Source organism: Myxine glutinosa, chromosome 1 (genome assembly GCF_964187855.1).
Source record: "Myxine glutinosa chromosome 1, kmMyxGlut1.1, whole genome shotgun sequence".
Classification (NCBI taxonomy): domain Eukaryota; kingdom Metazoa; phylum Chordata; class Myxini; order Myxiniformes; family Myxinidae; genus Myxine; species Myxine glutinosa.
Window position 1 is genome coordinate 310,822,590 of NC_136261.1, and position 19,572 is coordinate 310,842,161.

At 47.4% G+C, this 19,572-nt stretch overlaps 2 protein-coding genes across 6 annotated transcripts in view; one reads left to right on the forward strand and one right to left on the reverse strand.

The window, feature by feature from the left end:
- The window catches only part of LOC137439936 (interleukin-17 receptor A-like), a 75,775-nt gene extending 70,560 nt beyond the window's left edge, over positions 1 to 5,215 (forward strand). Inside the window, exon 11 of the mRNA XM_068136206.2 lies at positions 4,213 to 5,215. Coding sequence (XP_067992307.2) covers positions 4,213 to 4,916 — 704 coding nt within the window. The 3' untranslated portion in view covers positions 4,917 to 5,215. The remainder of the gene's footprint in view (positions 1 to 4,212) is intronic.
- LOC137439943 (uncharacterized) overlaps positions 1 to 19,572 on the reverse strand; it is a 50,870-nt gene that overhangs the window by 17,441 nt on the left and 13,857 nt on the right. For 4 of the 5 annotated variants that reach the window (XR_013621480.1, XM_068136217.2, XM_068136237.2 and 1 more), the window contains one exon: positions 13,077 to 14,976. The exons of the other annotated variant lie outside the window; for it this stretch is intronic. Coding sequence is in view for 3 of the 4 variants with exons in the window: in XM_068136217.2 (XP_067992318.2) it covers positions 14,195 to 14,976 (782 nt within the window). In the remaining variant the exon portion in view is untranslated. Of the gene's footprint in view, positions 1 to 13,076; positions 14,977 to 19,572 lie in introns of those variants that run through there. 5 annotated transcript variants of the gene reach the window in all.

Genomic DNA, 19,572 nt, shown 5'->3' on the forward strand with positions numbered 1-19,572 from the left:
TTTTTTCGCTGAAAATTGATAACCATACCGATTTGTTGATATTTGGGTTGAAAGTGTTCTCTTGTTTTTAAAAAAAGCAACTTATAGTCCCTATTAACCCCATATATGGGTTAAATAGGAATAAATATGATTTTTATGGCTGCCCCTATTCACCCCGTTTTACGGGAGAATAGGGACAGTCACTAACACAAAAAAATAATAATCAAGAAATAGGGAAAGTTTGGAGAAACTTTTTATCCCATATTTTTTTTCATTGGCACCGTGGTTTATACTATGGGTGCATATTATGTGCATCCATCTGAGCTATCAATTTAGCCATAAGTTGGACACTCAGGATTGTTTCTTGATTATTATTTTTTTGTATTAGTGACTGTCCCTATTCACCCGTAAAACGGGGTGAATAGGAACAGCCATAAAAATCCTATTTATTCCTATTTAACCCATATATGGGGTTAATAGGGACTATAAGTTGCTTTTTAAAAAAACAAGAGAACACTTTCAACCCAAATATCAACAAATCAATATGGTTATCAATTTTCAGCAAAAAAAGTTTCCGAACTTTTTTTCAGTTTGTGTCCCTATTCACCTTGCTGTCCCTATCCACCTCCCCCCCCCCCCCCCCCCCATTTTACAGTACTTGTCGCTGAGCCAACTCATCCATCAAGATTTGTCGTCCATCCATAACTTTTTTAAACATCGTGCTATATATCGTTTGTAGCCCTATCTCTCAATGGTAAAGAATCACTTTAACAAATGATAGGATCTGGATCCGGATTTTCACCAACATTGAATCGATTCTTCCTTGTCACACCCAACCTCTCCACCAAGCTTCGTCCAAATCCGTCCATAACTTTTTGAAATATCCTGATCACTGACAAATAAAAAGACAGACAGACCGAGGTGAAAAGATAACCTCTGTCCACCTTTGGCGGTGGAGGTAATTAGGAATGTTTTGGAGAGGATTCAATTATTTGGAATGATTTCTCATAGCACCTTTCAATGTGTTTTATCCCAATGTGTATTTATAGCCCCCGTTGGAATTAGCCCAAAACGGGGGCTTATGGATTGGGTCTCGTCCGTGCGTCCGCAACCATATCTCGGAGATGTGTGGACTAATTTTGTTCATACTTAGCACAAAGACAATGCATGATGTTATACATATGCACGTCATTTTGTTTCACAATGCGATCAAAGATGGCCGACTAGTAGACTGGCGGCCATTTTAGTTGTAAAAAACCCGATATTGAACACGTCCTCAACCATTTCTCGGATATGCATTTACCGGTGTTGTTCAAACTTGCCACACAGATAATAAATGATGGCTTACATATGCACGTCATTTTCTTTCAAGATCAGATCCAATATGGCCGACTGGCGGCCATGTTGTTTCTTAATTGTGTCCCCAACCATTTCTCGACATGCATGGACCGATTATGTTCAAACTAGAGTCCCTTTATCGAGAGAGTCGTGACAACTAACGATTTGACGCCATTTTGAGTCCATTCAGTGCGGAGCCGCCGTATGGCGCTAGTGCATTGAACCGTATATTCCATTATGTTCTCTATGTATGAGATGGGAATGGTCTTTTCCATGTTGATAATGAACAAATTATGTGAAGATGACAAAATAGAAGATTTATGACAACTAAGAGCCATATGATAAAGAAGAAAATCACAGAGCTGGTTGTGATTTAACAGTCACAGACATTTAGAACCATGACAAAGAAGGAATGAACTAGACAGGTACACGTGCTGCTTATTTCAGCCTCATTTTAATTTCAGGGAGGCGAGAGCGAGAACTCGAACTCTCACCTCCCTGCTTATACATGTACATGTACAATACAATGTTAAGAGTTATCTTTGTATTTCTGCAGTTGTTTGACCTTGTTTATCGTGTGTGGGTATATATTTGTGTTTGTTTAATTTTCATATTTAAATTATTAATCTAAACTTTGCTGCATGTTGCCGATCATATATTAATCCCACCAAAAATAGATTAGCCCCCTTACCCCCGGCCCCCTCTTTCCCTCTCTCCCTCTATCTCTCTCTCTCTCACACACACACACACACACACACACACACACACACACACACAAAATCTCTAATACATATACAAATTACATATTTACAATCACACACACACACATACACGCATGTGCTAATGCACACACATACAAATTATAAATAGAAAGTCACACACACAAACACAAGTTAATGTCCTCACACATTCAAATCAACAGAGACAAATACATACATTCAATGCATGCCCCCCCCCCCCCCCCTTTCTCAGTTGTGGCATACAACTGTATCACTGGCATGAATTGGTTTCTAGCAAATTCTTTCTGAAGCATCATTGAAAATTTTGAAAGACAATAATCCTATCTTCCATGTGAAAGTACAAAAAATAAAACTTATTCTATTATTTGTTTTACGAAGGTCTCAGAGACCATTGTGAAAGGCTTTGAACTCATTTACGATTAATACTCAAACCGTGAACCTGTAACCTTCCACTTTTATAGCAAATTACATAATTTTGTTAAAAACAAAGCATGTCATTCACTTGTTGGAGTACTAACTACCACAGGCAGGAAAGTGCCTTTAGCAGAGGGCATTGGTACATGTATATAAACAACAATTTGTAAGTTTTGATTCATGTACCTCAAAACAGAGTATACAACTATACATGCTCAAATTCTCGTCATTCATAGAGAGCTCCTTTGCGAGATATTCATACAGTACATTTATTTAATTTGCAACCAATATTACAATCATTCCCTCTCAGAAATATCATGTTGATATGTATGTTAGTCCATAGCTTTAAAATAACTTGGATATGTGTATTATTCCCTGTTGAAATAACATATTAGAGAAAATGTTAATGATAACATTTTCAAAATGATTATTTAGTCCAATTATCCACATAAGTTGCTAGCTTGTAGGTGTACAGCACATTGCAGTCCTGCAACTGAAGTCCAATGGAAATATCTATTTCACTTTTGCAGCCAATTGTCTCATTGCCATGCTCTTGCTGCCAAGTTCACCCCCCTTCTTTGCTTGTGCAGCTTGTTGCCTGCGTTGATGTGTCTTTTTCTTACAAAAGATGTGTAGGCGTGTGTTGATGAATTTTGTAAGCAGTTTGGCTTTCAGATTGTGGCACGTTGGGAAGTGAACATCTCTCGTTATCTGCTCTGCTCTCTCCACAAACATTGTTGCGACGTTCTTTTCAGCCTGTGCACCACGAAACATGGCCTCCACAGTTACCAACATGTTGATCACTTTTTCTGAAACATGAACAAGACACCCTTGCTTATACTCTTTCAGTACAGTAAGCTCTGCAGCTTGGTTAACTTCTTCACCTTCAGCAACAATCACCTGGCTAATGCAGTCATCACACGTCTTCTGGTTTTTCCTTATACTGTGAACACAGTAGCCAGCAAGGTTGTACAAGCTATCACGCTCAGGTTGAGACAGCTCCTGCACGTCTTGGATATCTGGAATGACAAGGCCCTGTAGATTTTCCTCGGACGGTACTCTCACTTTCTATTTGTTCTATTTGTGCACCCACAGGCGCTACAACCTGTCATTTTGTCGTAAAATCGATGTAAAACACGAATGAGAACGCTGCGTACAGCGGGAACGTTAAAACGCTGACCGATATGCGTCCGATCCTGATCCTGTCCGCGATGGACTCAAAATGGCTCCACGCAATCACGTGACTAGATTTTTCCGGACCCTCTATGTCGCAACTCTGTATATAAAGGGACTCTAGTTCAAACTTGGCACAAAGGAAATACATCAGAGTATACATATGCAGATTTTTTTTGGAATCCGACCAAAGATGGCCGACTGACGGCCTTCAATTATGTACAGCAAAATTACTAAAACCACCGGGGCTATGACATTTTATGTCTTTTTCTTGTTCTTTTTCAAATAACTGTATTCATCTCTGATAGAATACTCATCTTTGTAATTTGTTGGCATTGTGTCTGCCTCCATTGTTGGACAAGTTAAACAATGGGAATAATCAAATGAAAACCGAAACTAGTTTGTTATCTGGCATTACAAGAATTGTGTGGCTGACATTTCAAGCATTAGCCATTTGTCAGAGCAAAAGGCTTTCAAAAAATATGTCGACCGTGTAGCATTATTTTCCATGTCAGTTGCCTTCAAATAAGATTGACATACCTTCTGCCACATGTGCTTAACTTTTCAGGCAAAACCATTGGCAGTCACTGTTGCAACTCCTCTGGGGATCGTCTCACTGCCGGACAAATTTCTCCAGACCTTCAGCTTCACTTATCCCCAAACCCTGTTGTGCTGCTGTTGTATTCTCTTGATTACCACACTTATAAAGATGCAGTGCTGGCTCTGGCATCGCTCCTGCAAGCCGAAACTGCAGTTTCTGTATCACTGAACCTTTGGAGTAGTGCCGATGTGAGTCAACATGGCCTGACAGCATGGTTACATGGCCAATGGGAGGCAGTGACCACACAAGGTGGCCATGTCCTGGTACTGTGCTCGCATGCTGGATTCCTAAAGTGGCAGGCCTTCATGGCTGGGAGTCCACTCCCATGCTACCCAGAAGAATCCCACAGTGGAGATGTTTTTGGACTGGCCTTGCCTCTGCTCTGCAGTGCAGCCAAGGCAAACCCTGCCATGCCGGAATACTCGGTGGCCTATTTTGATGAGCTAGGCGATGGTGATAATGATGTTCCTCGCGTTTTGGCAGCCTGTCCTCACTATGAGTTACCACACGACTTACATGCTCTTTGTGAGAACTTCAGAAGAATGTTTAATTCTGGAAAAGACAATACTTTAACTGGCTCTTCCAAACAAACACTCCTGGCCTCTCTCGGTGCGTGTAAACGCTGGCAGAAGGCCAATCCTAGCTGGTATGAAGCTTCTTCCATGATTTAATGAGCCACGTGGAAATCCTCGACTTTGGCTTGTGTCATACTATTTGGACTGATCAAAGAAAAGGAAAGGTCAAAAATCAAACTTGTTTCCCTTTTGATCCAAAACATGTGTCGTGAGTATAGTTATTTTTCTCATGTTTTTGATAAACTAGCATAAAAGTAGTCAAATGACACGGTTACATTTGGCTACAGTCCACCACTCAGCAAAATTCCTTGTGAATAATATTTTATCTCCAACATTAAAAGAGAGTTCATTTCACATTCTTTCTATGTCAGTGTCCTAATAAAGAAACAACAGCATTATTTCTCCCACCACAGATAACAAAAGTAATCGCATACTCGCCTGATGTTATTTTTTAACCTATTTTCCTGGAAGTGTTAAGACATGGCCCAACTGTACACACAAGGGCACAGCTCGGTTGATCATTGATATGTTACTGACATGAGAACGTCCAGGTGGACCCAAGCCAGATCTAGGCAAATAAAGGCAAAAAGACAAAGCTGGTCTTTTGGATAGGAATTCAAGGCTCATGGAAGGGCTAGAATACAGAACGGACCAGAACATACAGAAAAACAAGGGGGGAGTGGGACACACCAATAGCAGGGGTATAGGGGCACAACAGAGGGATCCTTGGAGGAAGAATGGGCATGGGGAAGGATGAGATCAAGGAAAGATGTAGGAGGACACAGGGGATGAACACACTGGATACAATCTCAAACATGGAAGAAGAGGAAGGGGAAACCAGGGATGAAACAGAAATGGAACAAAAAAAGGAAGAGGGTGGGGAAACAAAATAACCTGGAAAGAAAGGGGTGGTCTTGGGGAGAATTAACGAGGGTATAAAATAAATCATGAGTACGGACGGGTGGGTGATGGCTTCGGGATAAATTTCAAAAAGATGCAAATAGTCGACTTTCCTAAGAATCACTGAACCTTTGGAGCAGTACCGATGAAAGAAGCAACATACCCTTTTTGTCCATTAATTAAATTACAATTTAATTACTTCTTATATTATTATTATAAGGAGCGTGTAAAGCATAGGTTAGGCATAGGTTAGGAGTTAGGATAGGTTAGCATAGGTTAGGAGTGGAGGAATGGTTGATCAGAGTAGTGATGGCAATGTACAAAAGAGCACGCACAGCTGTAAGGACGAAGGGCGGGAACAGTGGTGAGTTTGAGGTGAAGGTGGGAGTGCATCAGGCGTCGGTACTAAGTCCACTACTATTTGTAGCTGTGATGGAGGTGCTGGCTCAGAACGTAAAGGACGGTTTACCATGGGAGTTGTTGTATGCAGATGATCTGGTGTTGATTGCGGAAAGTATGGATGGACTGAAGGAAAAGATGAACAAGTGGGAGGAATGTATGGAGACAAAAGGTCTGAAGGTGAATATCGAAAAGACTAAGGTGATGGCAAGTGGCAAAGCATGTGGTGAGGTGGAAAGAACTGGGAAGTGGCCCTGTGCTGTATGCAGGAAGGGTGTCGGAGTGAACTCCATTCAATGTGCAATGTGCGCTGAGTGGGTTCATCAAAAATGCAGTGGTCTGAGAGGGTCATTAACCAGTGTGACAGCTACATTCAAATGTAAGGTGTGCACAGAGGGAGCTGCAGATGGAGGAAATGTTGAGTTGGGTCTTGGAGACTACGTGAAGCTGGAAGGTGTGAAAACATTTTGCTACCTCGGAGACATGCTGAATGGAGAAGGTGGATCAGACTCGGCAACGGTTGCTTGAGTGAGATGTGCATGGAAGAAGTTTCTGGAACTGAGTGGCGTGCTGATGAGGAGGGGAGTGTCGTTGAAGCTGAAGGGAAAGGTGTATGCTGCATGTGTGAGAAGTGTTATAATTTATGGGAGCGAGACATGGGTAATGAACGTAGAGCAGCAACGAAGGTTGGAAAGGGTGGCAATGCGAATGGTTCGGTGGATGTGCGGAGTGTCCTTGAGAGAGAGGAAGACAAATGATGAATTGCGAAAGATGATGGGAATAGAGCCTGTGATGGATGCTTTGAAGAGGAACAGGTTGAGATGGTTTGGTCATGTGTTGAGGAAGGATGAAAGTGACTGGTTGAGAAGAGTGATGGAAATGAATGTAGAAGGAAGTAGAGGACCGGGAAGACCGAGAAAGACTTGGCTAAAGATGGTGGAAGAAGAAATGCGGGCAAGGGGGTTAACAAGGAGAGATGCAGAAAATAGGGCAAAATGGAGAAGATTGTCATGGGGACCGCAAGGCTAACCCCCGCTATGGCAGGGAAAATGGCCTTAAAATAAGCGCCTTTGGGCTTCTGGAAAAGCGCTATACAAAATAAATGAATTATTATTATTATTATTATTATTATTAAAATGCATGTTGTGTTGTTGTTGTTAAATTATTATTATATTATAAAAATAATTTATCAAATACCCACCTTTATTCCCCTCTCGAATTTTTCCAAAGCTGCCCATCATCTTCAGTTATATACTGTATTTTCAATAAAAATATTTTCTACGTTTGTAATGTCATATTTATCTTTGAGGACAGTATTTATTGGTTTAATAAATGAATATCTGTGCAAAAGCATGTGATTCCCTAGGATGTGAATCCCCTAACATGTTTAAATGAAATGTTTAAGAGAGGGGCTTTGAGACTGGTTATATCAATGACCTTGCAGGCACTCAGAGGCTGAACAATGTCACGCTCTTTATTTATGAGGTGACACGTAGACTGTATCAGGTGGAGCACCTGTTGCCTGAGTCAAACAGGTAACACAAGGTAACAGTATCGCATGAGCATTTTCCAAGAATCTACCTTCACCACCCCCATTACCAACATCTTGCTCGACATTGTCATCCAAATCTCAAAGGTTGAGTCAGATGTGGAAATATTTATTGGTGCACCCATTCAACAAGAGATCTTTACAAGAGGATGTAAATCATCCAGTGCGGCTGCCACAATAAAAGCAGAAGGTTGCTTCTCAAACACGGCAAACAATGGTGGCCTGAAGGGACAAGTAACTCTGCTAGCCATGCACCTCTTGAGTTGTGCCCAGTGGTGGAGGTTTTTGGTCATTTGAAAGTAATCCCTTCGATAGCTCAGTTTGGAGAGTGGAGGACTGTAGAAGATCAACCCTTGAGGCATCCTTTAGTCGCTTGTTTACATGTGGCTCGTAGAAACTTCTGTGGGCCAAAGGGACTTCTATGTGCAGGCATGATGGGCCAAAGAGCCTCCTGTGCCAATTCCTTGTTCATCCTTCTAATCCAAAGCCTGTTTGGGGTGGCCCAAACAGCTGGAGTTAGGCTGTTGCTCGTATCTGGATCTCTCTCATGGATTATAAATTGTGTACATCAATCTTAGTTGCATTCACGATAGAAAATGGTTGATCATTTACCGACCGATCCTCACAAATCTTCCCTCACCCCAAGGGGCCATTGACATAATACTTCACAAAAAAGTGAGGGGGTGGAGAAAGGTGGGTTATTGAGAATAATGTATTCCATAAAGGTGAGGAAGGGGGAGGATATGAGACCAAAGGGAGAATATAAGTTGGGGAGAAAGAGAAAATAATAAGCTTACAAGGAATTTCAATGCAGGAGGGCAATATGCCCACCAAACCAGCATAATGGTTGCCAACCTATTGTTGTTTGTCCATGCCCTATCCTTTTTAAATGCCTAAATCAAGCAACGAAGCTCATGTACAAACTCAGCCAAGGTTCAAACCACTGACCTCCCAGAGTCAGAGCAGATGCTCCAACCATTACACCATTGATTCTGGTTAAATGGGAGGAGACAGAGAGAAGGAAAAGACGAAATGGAGTACAGGGAGGGGAGATGGAATAAAATTCTTCCAAGTGACATACAGTCTGTAGATAGCTGCCAAATCCTCCTCTTTCTTATTAAACTTTTGTTTGTTTTTATTTATATGCATATTAGCTGAAAGTATTGTTCAGTTCAATTAATCTTTTTGTATTATATAAATAAATCAGTCTTCTATTTTGAAAAACAAGCAACACATTTCGTAGAAGTTCACTTTTCATGATTGTGCTTCAATGTCTTTCTACATTCAGCATTGGCATTTTATGGACAGTCAACTCATTATATCATTCATATAGTGCACATATTAGAGTAGATAAGGAGGAGCGGAGGACTGAGAGAGCAGAGGGAGTAATATTGGAGAAGAGGCGGTGAAAATCAGAAAGACCACCGACTGTTCTGCGATGCAAAAGCAGCACACCTTGTGCTTGGCCTCATCATGGGAGATTCCAATATTTTTGAGAGATTTACATTCCACAGAATCCAGGAGAGTTGTGATGTGGGGGTGCTAGCCCATAGAAAAGACCAGCACTCCATTGAGATATGTGAACAAAGACTTTGTAGACTGTGAGAGGCTCTGATATTCCAATGAAAGACAATGCAAAGATTCTCAGAGAGCCTCCTCAGCGTCGACGAGTCTGGCATTTCACTCAAGCTGACTGGCACGGTCTTCAAGCAGCCATCAATCATCTGGACTGGTCTCCCAACTCTAATGCCTCTGACATCAACTCTTCCTGGGAATTCTTCCAAAGTAAACTGCTCTCTCTCATGCACAGATTTGTCCCATCTCGTCTTCAGTTGTCAAAACCTTCCTCCCGTCCATGGTACACTGAAGCTTGTGGTGAGGCAGTTGCCATGAAACAACTTGCCTTCACCTCATGGAAGGCTAATCCAACTGAAGGCAATCTATTCCTTTCGCAAAGCTCGGAACAAGTGTGTGTCCACCCTCAGGGAAGCCAGGAAATAATATCTCTCTACTCTCAAGACTGAACTCTCAAACCTGTCTCCCTCTTCCAAATCCTGGTGGTGTCTGGTCAAATCTGTCTCTAGTGTTTGTTCCCCCTCCATCCCCTCCCTTACCTCAAACGGCTGCACAGCTGACACCGCACGTGAAAAAGCCGAATGCCTCAACTCTGTGTTTGCCTCAAAATCTTGTGTCCCGAACCCATCTCTCTCTGTTCCCACCTTACCCAGTCGAATCCGGCTGCTCCTGGACTCTGTGTCCTTCTCTCCTGACATGGTGGAGAAGTTTTTGTCAAACTTCGACTCTGATTCTGCAACTGACCAGACGGCAACAGCCCATGGGTCCTAAAATCCTGCTCTGAAGCTCTTTCACACCCTCTCTCTGTTCTCTTCACCCTCTCTTTTGCTCAAGGTAATCTGCCATCTGCTTGGAAATCAGCCAACATTTCCGCTTTACACAAATAAGGTACAACAACAGATCCTTGCAACTACAGACCAATCAGCATGCTCCCAATAATCAGCAAGGTCATGGAATCAATCATCGCTTCTGTCATCAAATTCTTCCTCCTCTTCTCCAATGGCTTGATCTCGGATCATCAATTTGGATTCAGACCTGGTCATTCTACTCTGGACATGCTGCTTCTGCTGTCTCAACAATGGATGGAGGTCCTCAATGCCAAACAGGAAATCAGAGCTGTCTCCCTTGACATATCACGTGCCTTCGATACGGTCTGGCACACCGCTCTGCTCACCAAACTCTTCTCCTATGGTATCCAAGGAAATCTCCACACATGGCTTGCGGACTTCCTTTCCGGTCGAAGTCAACGTGCGGCCCTGAATGGATTTCTCTCATCTCCCCTTCCTGTTCAGGCTGGAGTTCCCCAAGGCAGCGTTCTGGGCCCTGTGCTTTTTCTGGGCTTCATCAATGATCTCTCTGACTCTCTGGAAAATCCTCTCTATCTCTTTGCTGATGACTCCACTCTCTGCCGCTCCATTCCTCATCCCTCAGATCGGCAGTCTGCAGCCTCCTGACTCTCTGCAGACCTGGACAAAATCACAGACTGGTCAAACAATAGGAACACGTCTTTCAATCCTGACAAATCTCACTCTCACTATAAAAAAAACCACCTTTAGAGGCCATTTTTCCCCGCAAGCGGGGGTTGGCCTTTTTCGGGAACTGTGGTTGTTGTCGTTTTTCGGTCCCCTTTTTGAAGCAATGTTTTACGGCCGGATGCCCTTCCTGACGCCAACCCTTTTTGCCGCCTTTAACGACAAGCAGGGAATTACCAGTGAACTGGTACTCAATTTGCCGACCACGGAAGGATGACAGGCTGAGTCAACCCCCCTGGCGTTAATTCAGCGATTGACCGGGATTCGAACCCAGGATCCTAAGCCGGCACCCTAGCCGCTAGCCCAACACCAGGGATCTCACTATGTCTCTCCGAAAAGACCGACTGGACAACCCTCCCATTTACTTTCTCAACAATCCTCTCCAAGAAGTTCTGGCACACCCGCTTTTGGGTCTCACTATCTGCCATGATCTTTCCTGGGAAAACCACATTTCCATGCTGGCCTCCAAAGCCAGTTGCTGATTGGGCATCCTCCGTCGTGTGAAGTCCTTCCTTGGCACACCTGAGGTCCTCACCACATACAAGGCTTTCATCTGCAGCTCAATGGAATACTGCTCTCCCCTCTGGGCTGGTGCTCCTGCCTCACACCGAGCTCGGCTTCACGCTGTTGAAACCAAAGCTTTCAGAACATTGGAATCTCCCACGATGAAGCTAACTCTGAAGGCCTTTCACTCACTCGCCGCAGGCAGGTTGGTGGTCTTTCTGTCTTCTACCGACTCCTCTCTGTCCTAGCTCCCCCAGCTCTGTCTGTGCTCTGTCCCCCAAATATTCCTACAGGTCACACCAGATCTGCCAGAAACCCTCTTCTGGTGAAACTGCAAAAATCAAGACTCTCTGCTCACCTTCACTCTTTCATTCCTCTTTTCTCCCGCTACTGAAACAAACTCCCTCACTCTCTTTAATCCCACTCCTCCATCCAGGAATTTAAAACAGCTGTTCACCACCATCTCTTATCTTCCTCCATCCAAAACCTTGATCTTTTCTACCCCCATTAATTCACCCCAGATCCACTTATTTGAAATACCGACTTCTTTCCCGGAAGTCCTTGCAGAGTCCTTGTGTTCTATACTTCTCCCTCCTCCCCTCCCCACCCCTCCCCCCCCCGCTCCTCCCCCCAAGCCCTCTCCCTCCCACAGATCTCCCGATGTCCTTGTTGTCTTCTGTTGTGTTTGTGTGCTTCCCACTCTCTCCCCATCTTGTCTCCCACTCCCTTTATCATATGTTTTGTGTGACCGTTTTTTTTGTGATTAATATTAGCTCTTACATGAGCCTCGATCTTGTATACAAAAAAAAGGAAAAAAAAAAGACATGGATCAATGGAGGATGCCCAGTCTCTATTTGGCTTTGGAAGCCAGCTTTGCTTTGTGATCGGCTCAGGAAAGGTCATGGTTGATGGTGAGGCTTAGAAGTTCAAAAGACCGAACTTCCTCCAGTGGTTGATCAAAGAAATAGATTGGTGGGTTCATTTGACGATCCATCCTGAGTGATAGAGTGAGACTTTGAGATTTCCCAAGATTGAAGTGCATGTTCAATTTATTAAATCAGTGTCTAATAATTTCCAGATCCATAGAGAGAGATGCAGTTGATGTCTGCCAAGCAGAGGGAAGGGCGTATTGCAGGCCACAATGTGGAGTTATCTGGAAAAAGGAATGGAGGGAGGAAGGGAGGGGATTTCCAGAGCATTGGATAGGTGACTACCCTTTTTGATATGATTTGTGACTTAAGAAGTTCGCAGAGGATATTGGCAAACGCTTCCCACATTTCAGTGTAAAGTGCAACGGAAGCGATCTATCAATGTTCATTGTGGACAATCCAAAGGGAGAAGAGTGGTCAGTTCCTCTCCTTGAAGTAGTACAGTCCCCTCTTTAGCTTCCTACACTTGGTGAAGGTAGAGAATGGACAAGCTCAGGCAGAGGATGACACGGTGTCCAGCGAATTCCTACAATAACTGGACATAGGGGGACTGAGCGTCCCCACATTGGCACTGCATTCTTCGCTCACAGTGCTGTCCACCTCCTTGCAGACTTTCCCTTACCCAATAATAAATGCCACTCATACTTCATAGAAGTTCTGGCGTTTGTGGACACCGCTCTGGCTGGAGACATGGACATTGGACACGTGTTGCATACTTGCCGATGTGCTACTTAAGGCTCACGTCAACGATGCCAGTGATCATGAGCAACACCTCGGCTGTCTTTGACGTAAGGAGAAGCTTTAATCTGAAAAACAATGACTTTAATTGACTCAAATTATTTCCCCAAATCAGCAAATATAGACCTGACTCATTAAATAATTTTTATTACATCGTTTTTCTTTTAAAATGGGTAAAATAATAAAGTGACAACAAAACAAAATAGTAAGGCAAAACCTTTTTTGGAAGCACAGAGGTGCAGTACAGTAAGATGGGCAATCCAGAGTTTTTCTCGACATGCTACGAAACAGAATCGATGCTCACGATCCCAAAGATGAGTTGTGGTAAGTTTGATGAAAATCTATAGCACCGTTTAGATGAAGACCAAAATCAGTATTGTAAACAGTAAAAAAAAAAATTCCGTTGGACCCAAGTTCCAAGAGCCGAGTATGAGCACCGACAGTTTTCTCTAAGTAGTCTAAGCCTTCACCTTACAAAACAGTGAGCTTGCTTCCAATTAAAAGCAAAATTCCAATAAAAGTGCTCTGGCCAACTCCACTGCCCCCCTTTCCACACCGTATCCATCCCTCTCCCATCCCCACCATCCCTGCAGTCACCTCTCTCTTCCATTAACCTAGACTTTTTAAAGCTCTCATTTGGTCCAACAGGATCGTACAGCGATGCAGACAAGGTACTGCATTAACAAGTGCATCATTCTTCAAATGGAACATAAGGATGTTAAGCTGTCTTCAGTTGGAATTGACAGTTTGATAACTGAATGAAGGATCCATCTCCTAAAATTGATTGCTGGTGGACGTTAATGATCCCACACCATCTTTCGCAAAGAGCCAATTGGTTATCATCGGGACCCTGACGAAATTCCAAATTGCGCTGGCTATCCCTACAAAGTCCAAAAACTCACAGCTGGGGTTTGGGTACCCCTTTGTCCACTATGAACCAATGGGAATCACAGTTGGGATAAGTATCAACAACAATAACAACAAAGCTCATTTTATACCGTTGGCAAAGAGAAAGGAAGGGAACGTATCGAGCATGGAAATGGAGAACAATGTGACGGATACACAGGCAATCAAAGATGGCAGTTCATCATTCAATAAAACAGGAACCATGACTCAAAACTACAATAGTGCGTGAGAAAAACATTACTGTCACACAGATACAATTGTGGGAACAGAGCTTAATTTCAATGCTGCACAGGACAACCACCTTCTTGTGGATTGCACCGCATGGTAAGATAATTGTGGAGTTCATGCATGGACAGCCATGTGCCTCTTGCGGTTGGATGAGTCAGTAAAGGTCTTTCCACACACAGCACACACATACGGGCGTTCCTGGCTGTGCGTTCTCATATGGCTCTTGCAATTTGATGCTCGGCCAAATTTTTTACCGCACACTGTGCACACGTAAGGACGCTCCTGGGTGTGCGTCCTCATATGTCTCTTGCAGTTTGATGACCGACTAAAAGTTTCACCACATTCGGTGCATGTGTAGGGGCGTTCCTGGGTGTGTGTCTTCAGATGGTTCTGACAGGTTGATGACTGAGCAAAGTTTTTGCCACATACTGAGCACTTGTATGGGCGCTCTTGGTTATGAGTCCTCATGTGGCTCTGACAGTGTGATAACTGAGCAAAGTTTTTGTCGCAAACCGTGCACTTGTATGGACGTTCCTGGTTGTGCGTCCTCATGTGAATCTGACAGGTCGATGAGTGACTGAATGCTTTGCCACACACTGTGCACGCGTAAGGACGTTCCTGATTGTGCGTCCTCATGTGGATGTGACAGTTTGACAACTGAATGAAATCCTTCCCACACACAGGACACTTGTATGGTCTTTCTCCCGTGTGGATCCTCATATGCCTTATGAAGTCCTCTTGTTGATCGGAACTGTAGGGACAATCGTTACATTTGTGTTTTTTATCGCTGAAGATCGGACGATGCCTCTCCATGTGCAGGTGTAGAGCAGTCTCAGTCGTGAAGTTGCGACAGCACTTGGTGCAGGGGAACTTTCCTACGATCATTGCTGGTTTCCCTGCAGAGATACCATACATAAAGACCATACTATAAATGTGTTGATTTATGGGGCTAAAACTATGGCCATAAAAGTTTTGAATAATACTGACACAGAATTATATCTAGTACCTGTATATGCCCATATAAAAAATACTATTTAAAGACTAAAGAGGTGACATTGAAAGTTAGAACAGACAATTATTAGAAAAGAAGAACTAGAACGGTACGCTTCTTTGCCAAGACGATGACCGATATGCCTCCGCCCACATTATTACATCATTATACACACATTGTACGAAGTCTGATTAAAATCCCTTCACCTGTTCTCAAATATCACATTTTTACCTGACATGGCCTCTGACCTTTGACCTTTGACGATAAAATCTAAACAGTTCATCTTTGCATCATAATATGTACTTATACCAAGTTTGGTCAAAATACCATCACTGATCTACAAACTAGCGCAGTAACAGAATTTTTTTACCTAATGGGACCTCTGACCTTTGACCTCTTAATGTAATCTGTTTATCTTTCCATCATTATACATACATGTACCAAGTTTGACATAGCTCCCTTCGGCCATTCTTAAAGGGATGCAATCATGAATTTTTTTGAAGAGATGTTTTAGAGGATGCTGTCCCTGACACATTCGCACAAAATCATTTTTTGGGAGAATAATAAAAGCCAGATAATCGTGTTTAAAATCGGACTATTTTCACTTCCGTTATGCAAATGAGCTACTTCCGTCGATTCGCGTGACGTCACGGGTGCACAACTCGTTGACGGACGTGTGTGATGTACCCCAATGTCACACGTCATACCATGTCACCACATCATGTACGATGACGTCACACCCATTCACCCTAACCCCTCTCTCATCAACCCTCATCCCAACAAATGGGTAGGGGAGGGGGGAGAGGGGTTGTGGTGAATGGTATACAGCACGGTATTTCAAAAAGTTGTGCACAGATTATGGCAACTAGGCTGACGAGTTGGTTAGGCAACAAGCACAGTCAGATTCAATTTTGGTTCAGGTCCGAATCCAGATCCGGACTATCAGTGGGATACAAAACATAGACTGCTCAGCCTGGCAGAGGTATACGCTCCACCGAGTGGGGTTCTAGTTATAAATGCAAAAGGATGCAGGTTTAGCACGCGGTGCTACGCGCGTGACTTGCTACCAAGGAGGAAGCGGACAACGCGGTAAGTTTGATGTTCTTTATTCAAAGAGGTCACTGTAGCACTGGCGCGCTCCGGGCTGCGCGCCCGGTGTATATCCTGAGGCCACGCCTACCCCTCGGGCGTGGTCGCTGCCCACTTGGTGCGCGGAATGATGTCACCACGCCAGTGAGCTTTCGTGTACGCCACACGCGCCCCCCCAGAATTCCCGCGCACCTGGAGGGCCAGTTTGCGGGGCAAACGGATGACCCGGCCGAAGCGCCCTCTGGCGACCGGCGGCGTCCGGGGTGCAGGGATGCCAGGTGGGATGCCCCCGGCTGTACCCGGGATGGGTGCCGGACCGGGGGGCGGCGTGCCTGCGGTGCTGGGCGGTGCCGGGGGTCCGCCCGCAGGAGGGCGGCCCCGAAGCGGGGGCCGAGCCACCGGCGGTGGGTGGTCCACGTCGAGGTGGGCCGGCTTGAGGCGGTCTATGGAGACCCAGTCAGGAGTGCCGCCGATGTCCAGGGTGAAATGTTTCACCCCGGTCTCCAGCACGCGGAAAGGCCCGTCGTACGGGGGCCGCAGTGGTGTCCGGTGGGCGTCGTGCCGGGCGAAGACGTACTCCGCGGTGCGAAGCTCCGGGGCGACGTGTGTAGGTGGGTGCCTGTGGTGCGCCGTCGGCACCGGGGCGAACCTCCGGGCGGTCTCCTGCAGCGCAGAACGCTCCTGCGCCACAGACCAAGGTGCCGTGGGGTCGGGGAGGAACTCGCCCGGCACCCGCAGCGGTTGTCCAAAGACCAACTCCGCCGCGGATGCACGCAGGTCCTCCTTGGGTGCCGTCCGGAGGCCCAGCAGGTCCCAGGGGAGCCTGTCGACCCAGCCGCCGTCGCGGAGGGTGGCCCAGAGCGCGGCCTTCAACGAGCGGTGGAATCGCTCGCACAGGCCGTTGGCCTGGGGGTGGTAGGCCGTGGTTCGGTGCAGCTGGACCCTGAGCCCCCGCGCGACTGTGGCCCAGAGCTCCGAGGCAAACTGGGGGCCGCGGTCGGACGAGATGTCCGAGGGGGCGCCGAACCGGGCGACCCAGGTGGTGATGAACGCCTACGCGACGTCTGCCGCCGTCGTCGCCGCCAAAGGCACGGCCTCCGGCCACCGGGTGGTGCGGTCCACCATGGTGAGGACATGGGTGAAACCCCGCGAGGGGGGCAGAGGTCCCACCAGGTCCACGTGAACGTGGTCGAACCGACGTTCTGGCACCGTAAACGGGGCCAAGGGGGCCTGGGTGTGTCGGTGCACCTTTGCACGCTGGCACGTGATGCACGTCCTGGCCCAGCCGCGGACGGCCTTCCGGAGGCCATGCCAGACAAATTTGTCGGCGACCAACCGCTGGGAGGCCCTCGTGCCCGGGTCGGACAGGCCGTGGATGGCGTCAAAAACCTGGCGCTGTCAGCCTGCGGGCACGATGGTGCGAGGCCGCCCGAGGGAGACGTCGCAAACGAGGGCCGTGCCCGCGCCGTCGAAGGGCACCTCGGTGACGCGGAGGCCCGTGACGGCGGTCCGCAGGGCCTGGACCCCGGGGTCGGCGGCCTGGTCCGCTGCCATCCGGGCATAGTTGATGCCAAGGTGGACTGCGTGGGCGACGGCCCGGGAAAGGCAATCGGCCACCGGGTTGTCCTTTCCCGCGACGTGCCGGATGTCCGTCGTGTACTCGGACACGGCCGCGAGGTGACGCTGTTGCCGGGCCGACCACGGCTCGGCGACCTTGCCCATCGCTAAAACCAGCGGCTTGTGGTCGACGAAGGCCGTGAACGCACGGCCCTCGAGCAGATGGCGGAAGTGCCTGACCGCCAGGTGAAGCCCAAGCAACTCGGGGTCGAAGGTGCTGTAACGGCGTTCGGGCGGGCGAAGCTGCCGGCTGAAGAACGCCAGCGGTTGCCAAGCTCCATGCACCCATTGCTCGTACACCGCGCCCACCGCGTAGTCCGAGGCGTCAGAGGTGAGGGCGATCGGTGCATCGAGCGCCGGGTGCACGAGCATGGTGGCGTTGGCCAAGGCGAGCTTCGCGCCCGAGAACGCCGCGTCCATCTGCTCGGTCCAGGTAACGTCACCTTTGCCCGGCTTCCCTCGAAGGGCCTCGTGTAAGGGGCGCAGGAGCTGGGCGATGCGGGGCAGGAACCGATGGTAAAAGTTTACCATGCCCAGGAACTCCTGGAGCCCCTTGATCGTGTGGGGCGCGGAAACCCCTTCACCGCCTCCACCTTGGCCGGTAGGGGGACGGCCCCGTGCCTGGTGATGCGGTGCCCCAAAAAGTCGATTTCAGCGACACCGAACCGGCACTTGGCGGGGTTCACGATCAGGCCGTGCTAGCCCAGACGTTCAAAAAGCATGCGGAGATGGTGTAGGTGCTCTTCGCGGTATGCGCTGGCGACGAGGATGTCGTCCAGGTAGACGTACAAAAAATCCAAGCCGCGCAAGACGCTGTCCATGAGGCGCTGGAACGCCTGAGCCGCATTTTTCAAACCGAAGTGCATCCGAAGGAATTCGAAAAGCCCGAATGGCGTGATGACAGCCGTCTTCGGGATGTCCTCTGGCCTGACAGGGACCTGATGGTAGCCGCGTACGAGATCCACCTTTGAAAAGAAGGACATATTCGCCAAGCGGGCGGAAAAGTCCTGAATGTGGGGGACGGGGTAGCGGTCGGGGGTGGTGGCGTCGTTGAGGCGCCGGTAGTCCCCGCACGGTCGCCATCCCCCGCCGGGCTTGGGCACAATGTGGAGCGGGGACGCTCACGCGCTCTCGGAGCGCCGCACGATGCCGAGCCGCTCCAGCATAGCGAACTCCGCTTTCGCTACTGCGAGCTTCGTCGGCTCGAGGCGGCGTGCCCGGGTGTAGACCGGTGGCCCGGCGGTGGGGATGTGGTGTTCCACCCCGTGCTTGACGGTCCCCGCCGAGAAGGTCGGCCGCGTGAGGGCCGGAAAACCCGCGAGGAGGCGGGCGAATTCGTCCGCTGCCGGAAGCGTACAGATGAACCTGGCCGGAACGGAACCGCTCAGCAAGCCGCTCGGCGAGCCGCTCTGTGAGCTGCTCAACGAGCCGGACAGCGCACACGCAAGCGAGCTGAACGTCTCAGCCTGGACAAGCCTTCTGCGCTTTACATCGACCAGTAATCTATTAGCACATAAGAAGTCCGCGCCGAGCAGTGCCATGGGCACGTCGGCCGTAACGAACGACCAACGGAAAACCTGACCTCCGAACCGCAGGGAGAGACAGCGTTTTCCGTTTGTGCGTATAGACGTACCATTGGCCGCAAGCAGCGCGGGACCTCGGCCCGCGGTGTGCTTGTCGGACGTACCGGCAGGAACGACACTCACCTGCGCTCCCGTATCGCACAGGTAACGGCGCCCGGACAAGGTGTCCGTTATGTACAGAAGGCTGTTGGAAGTGCCGACGCTCACCGTTG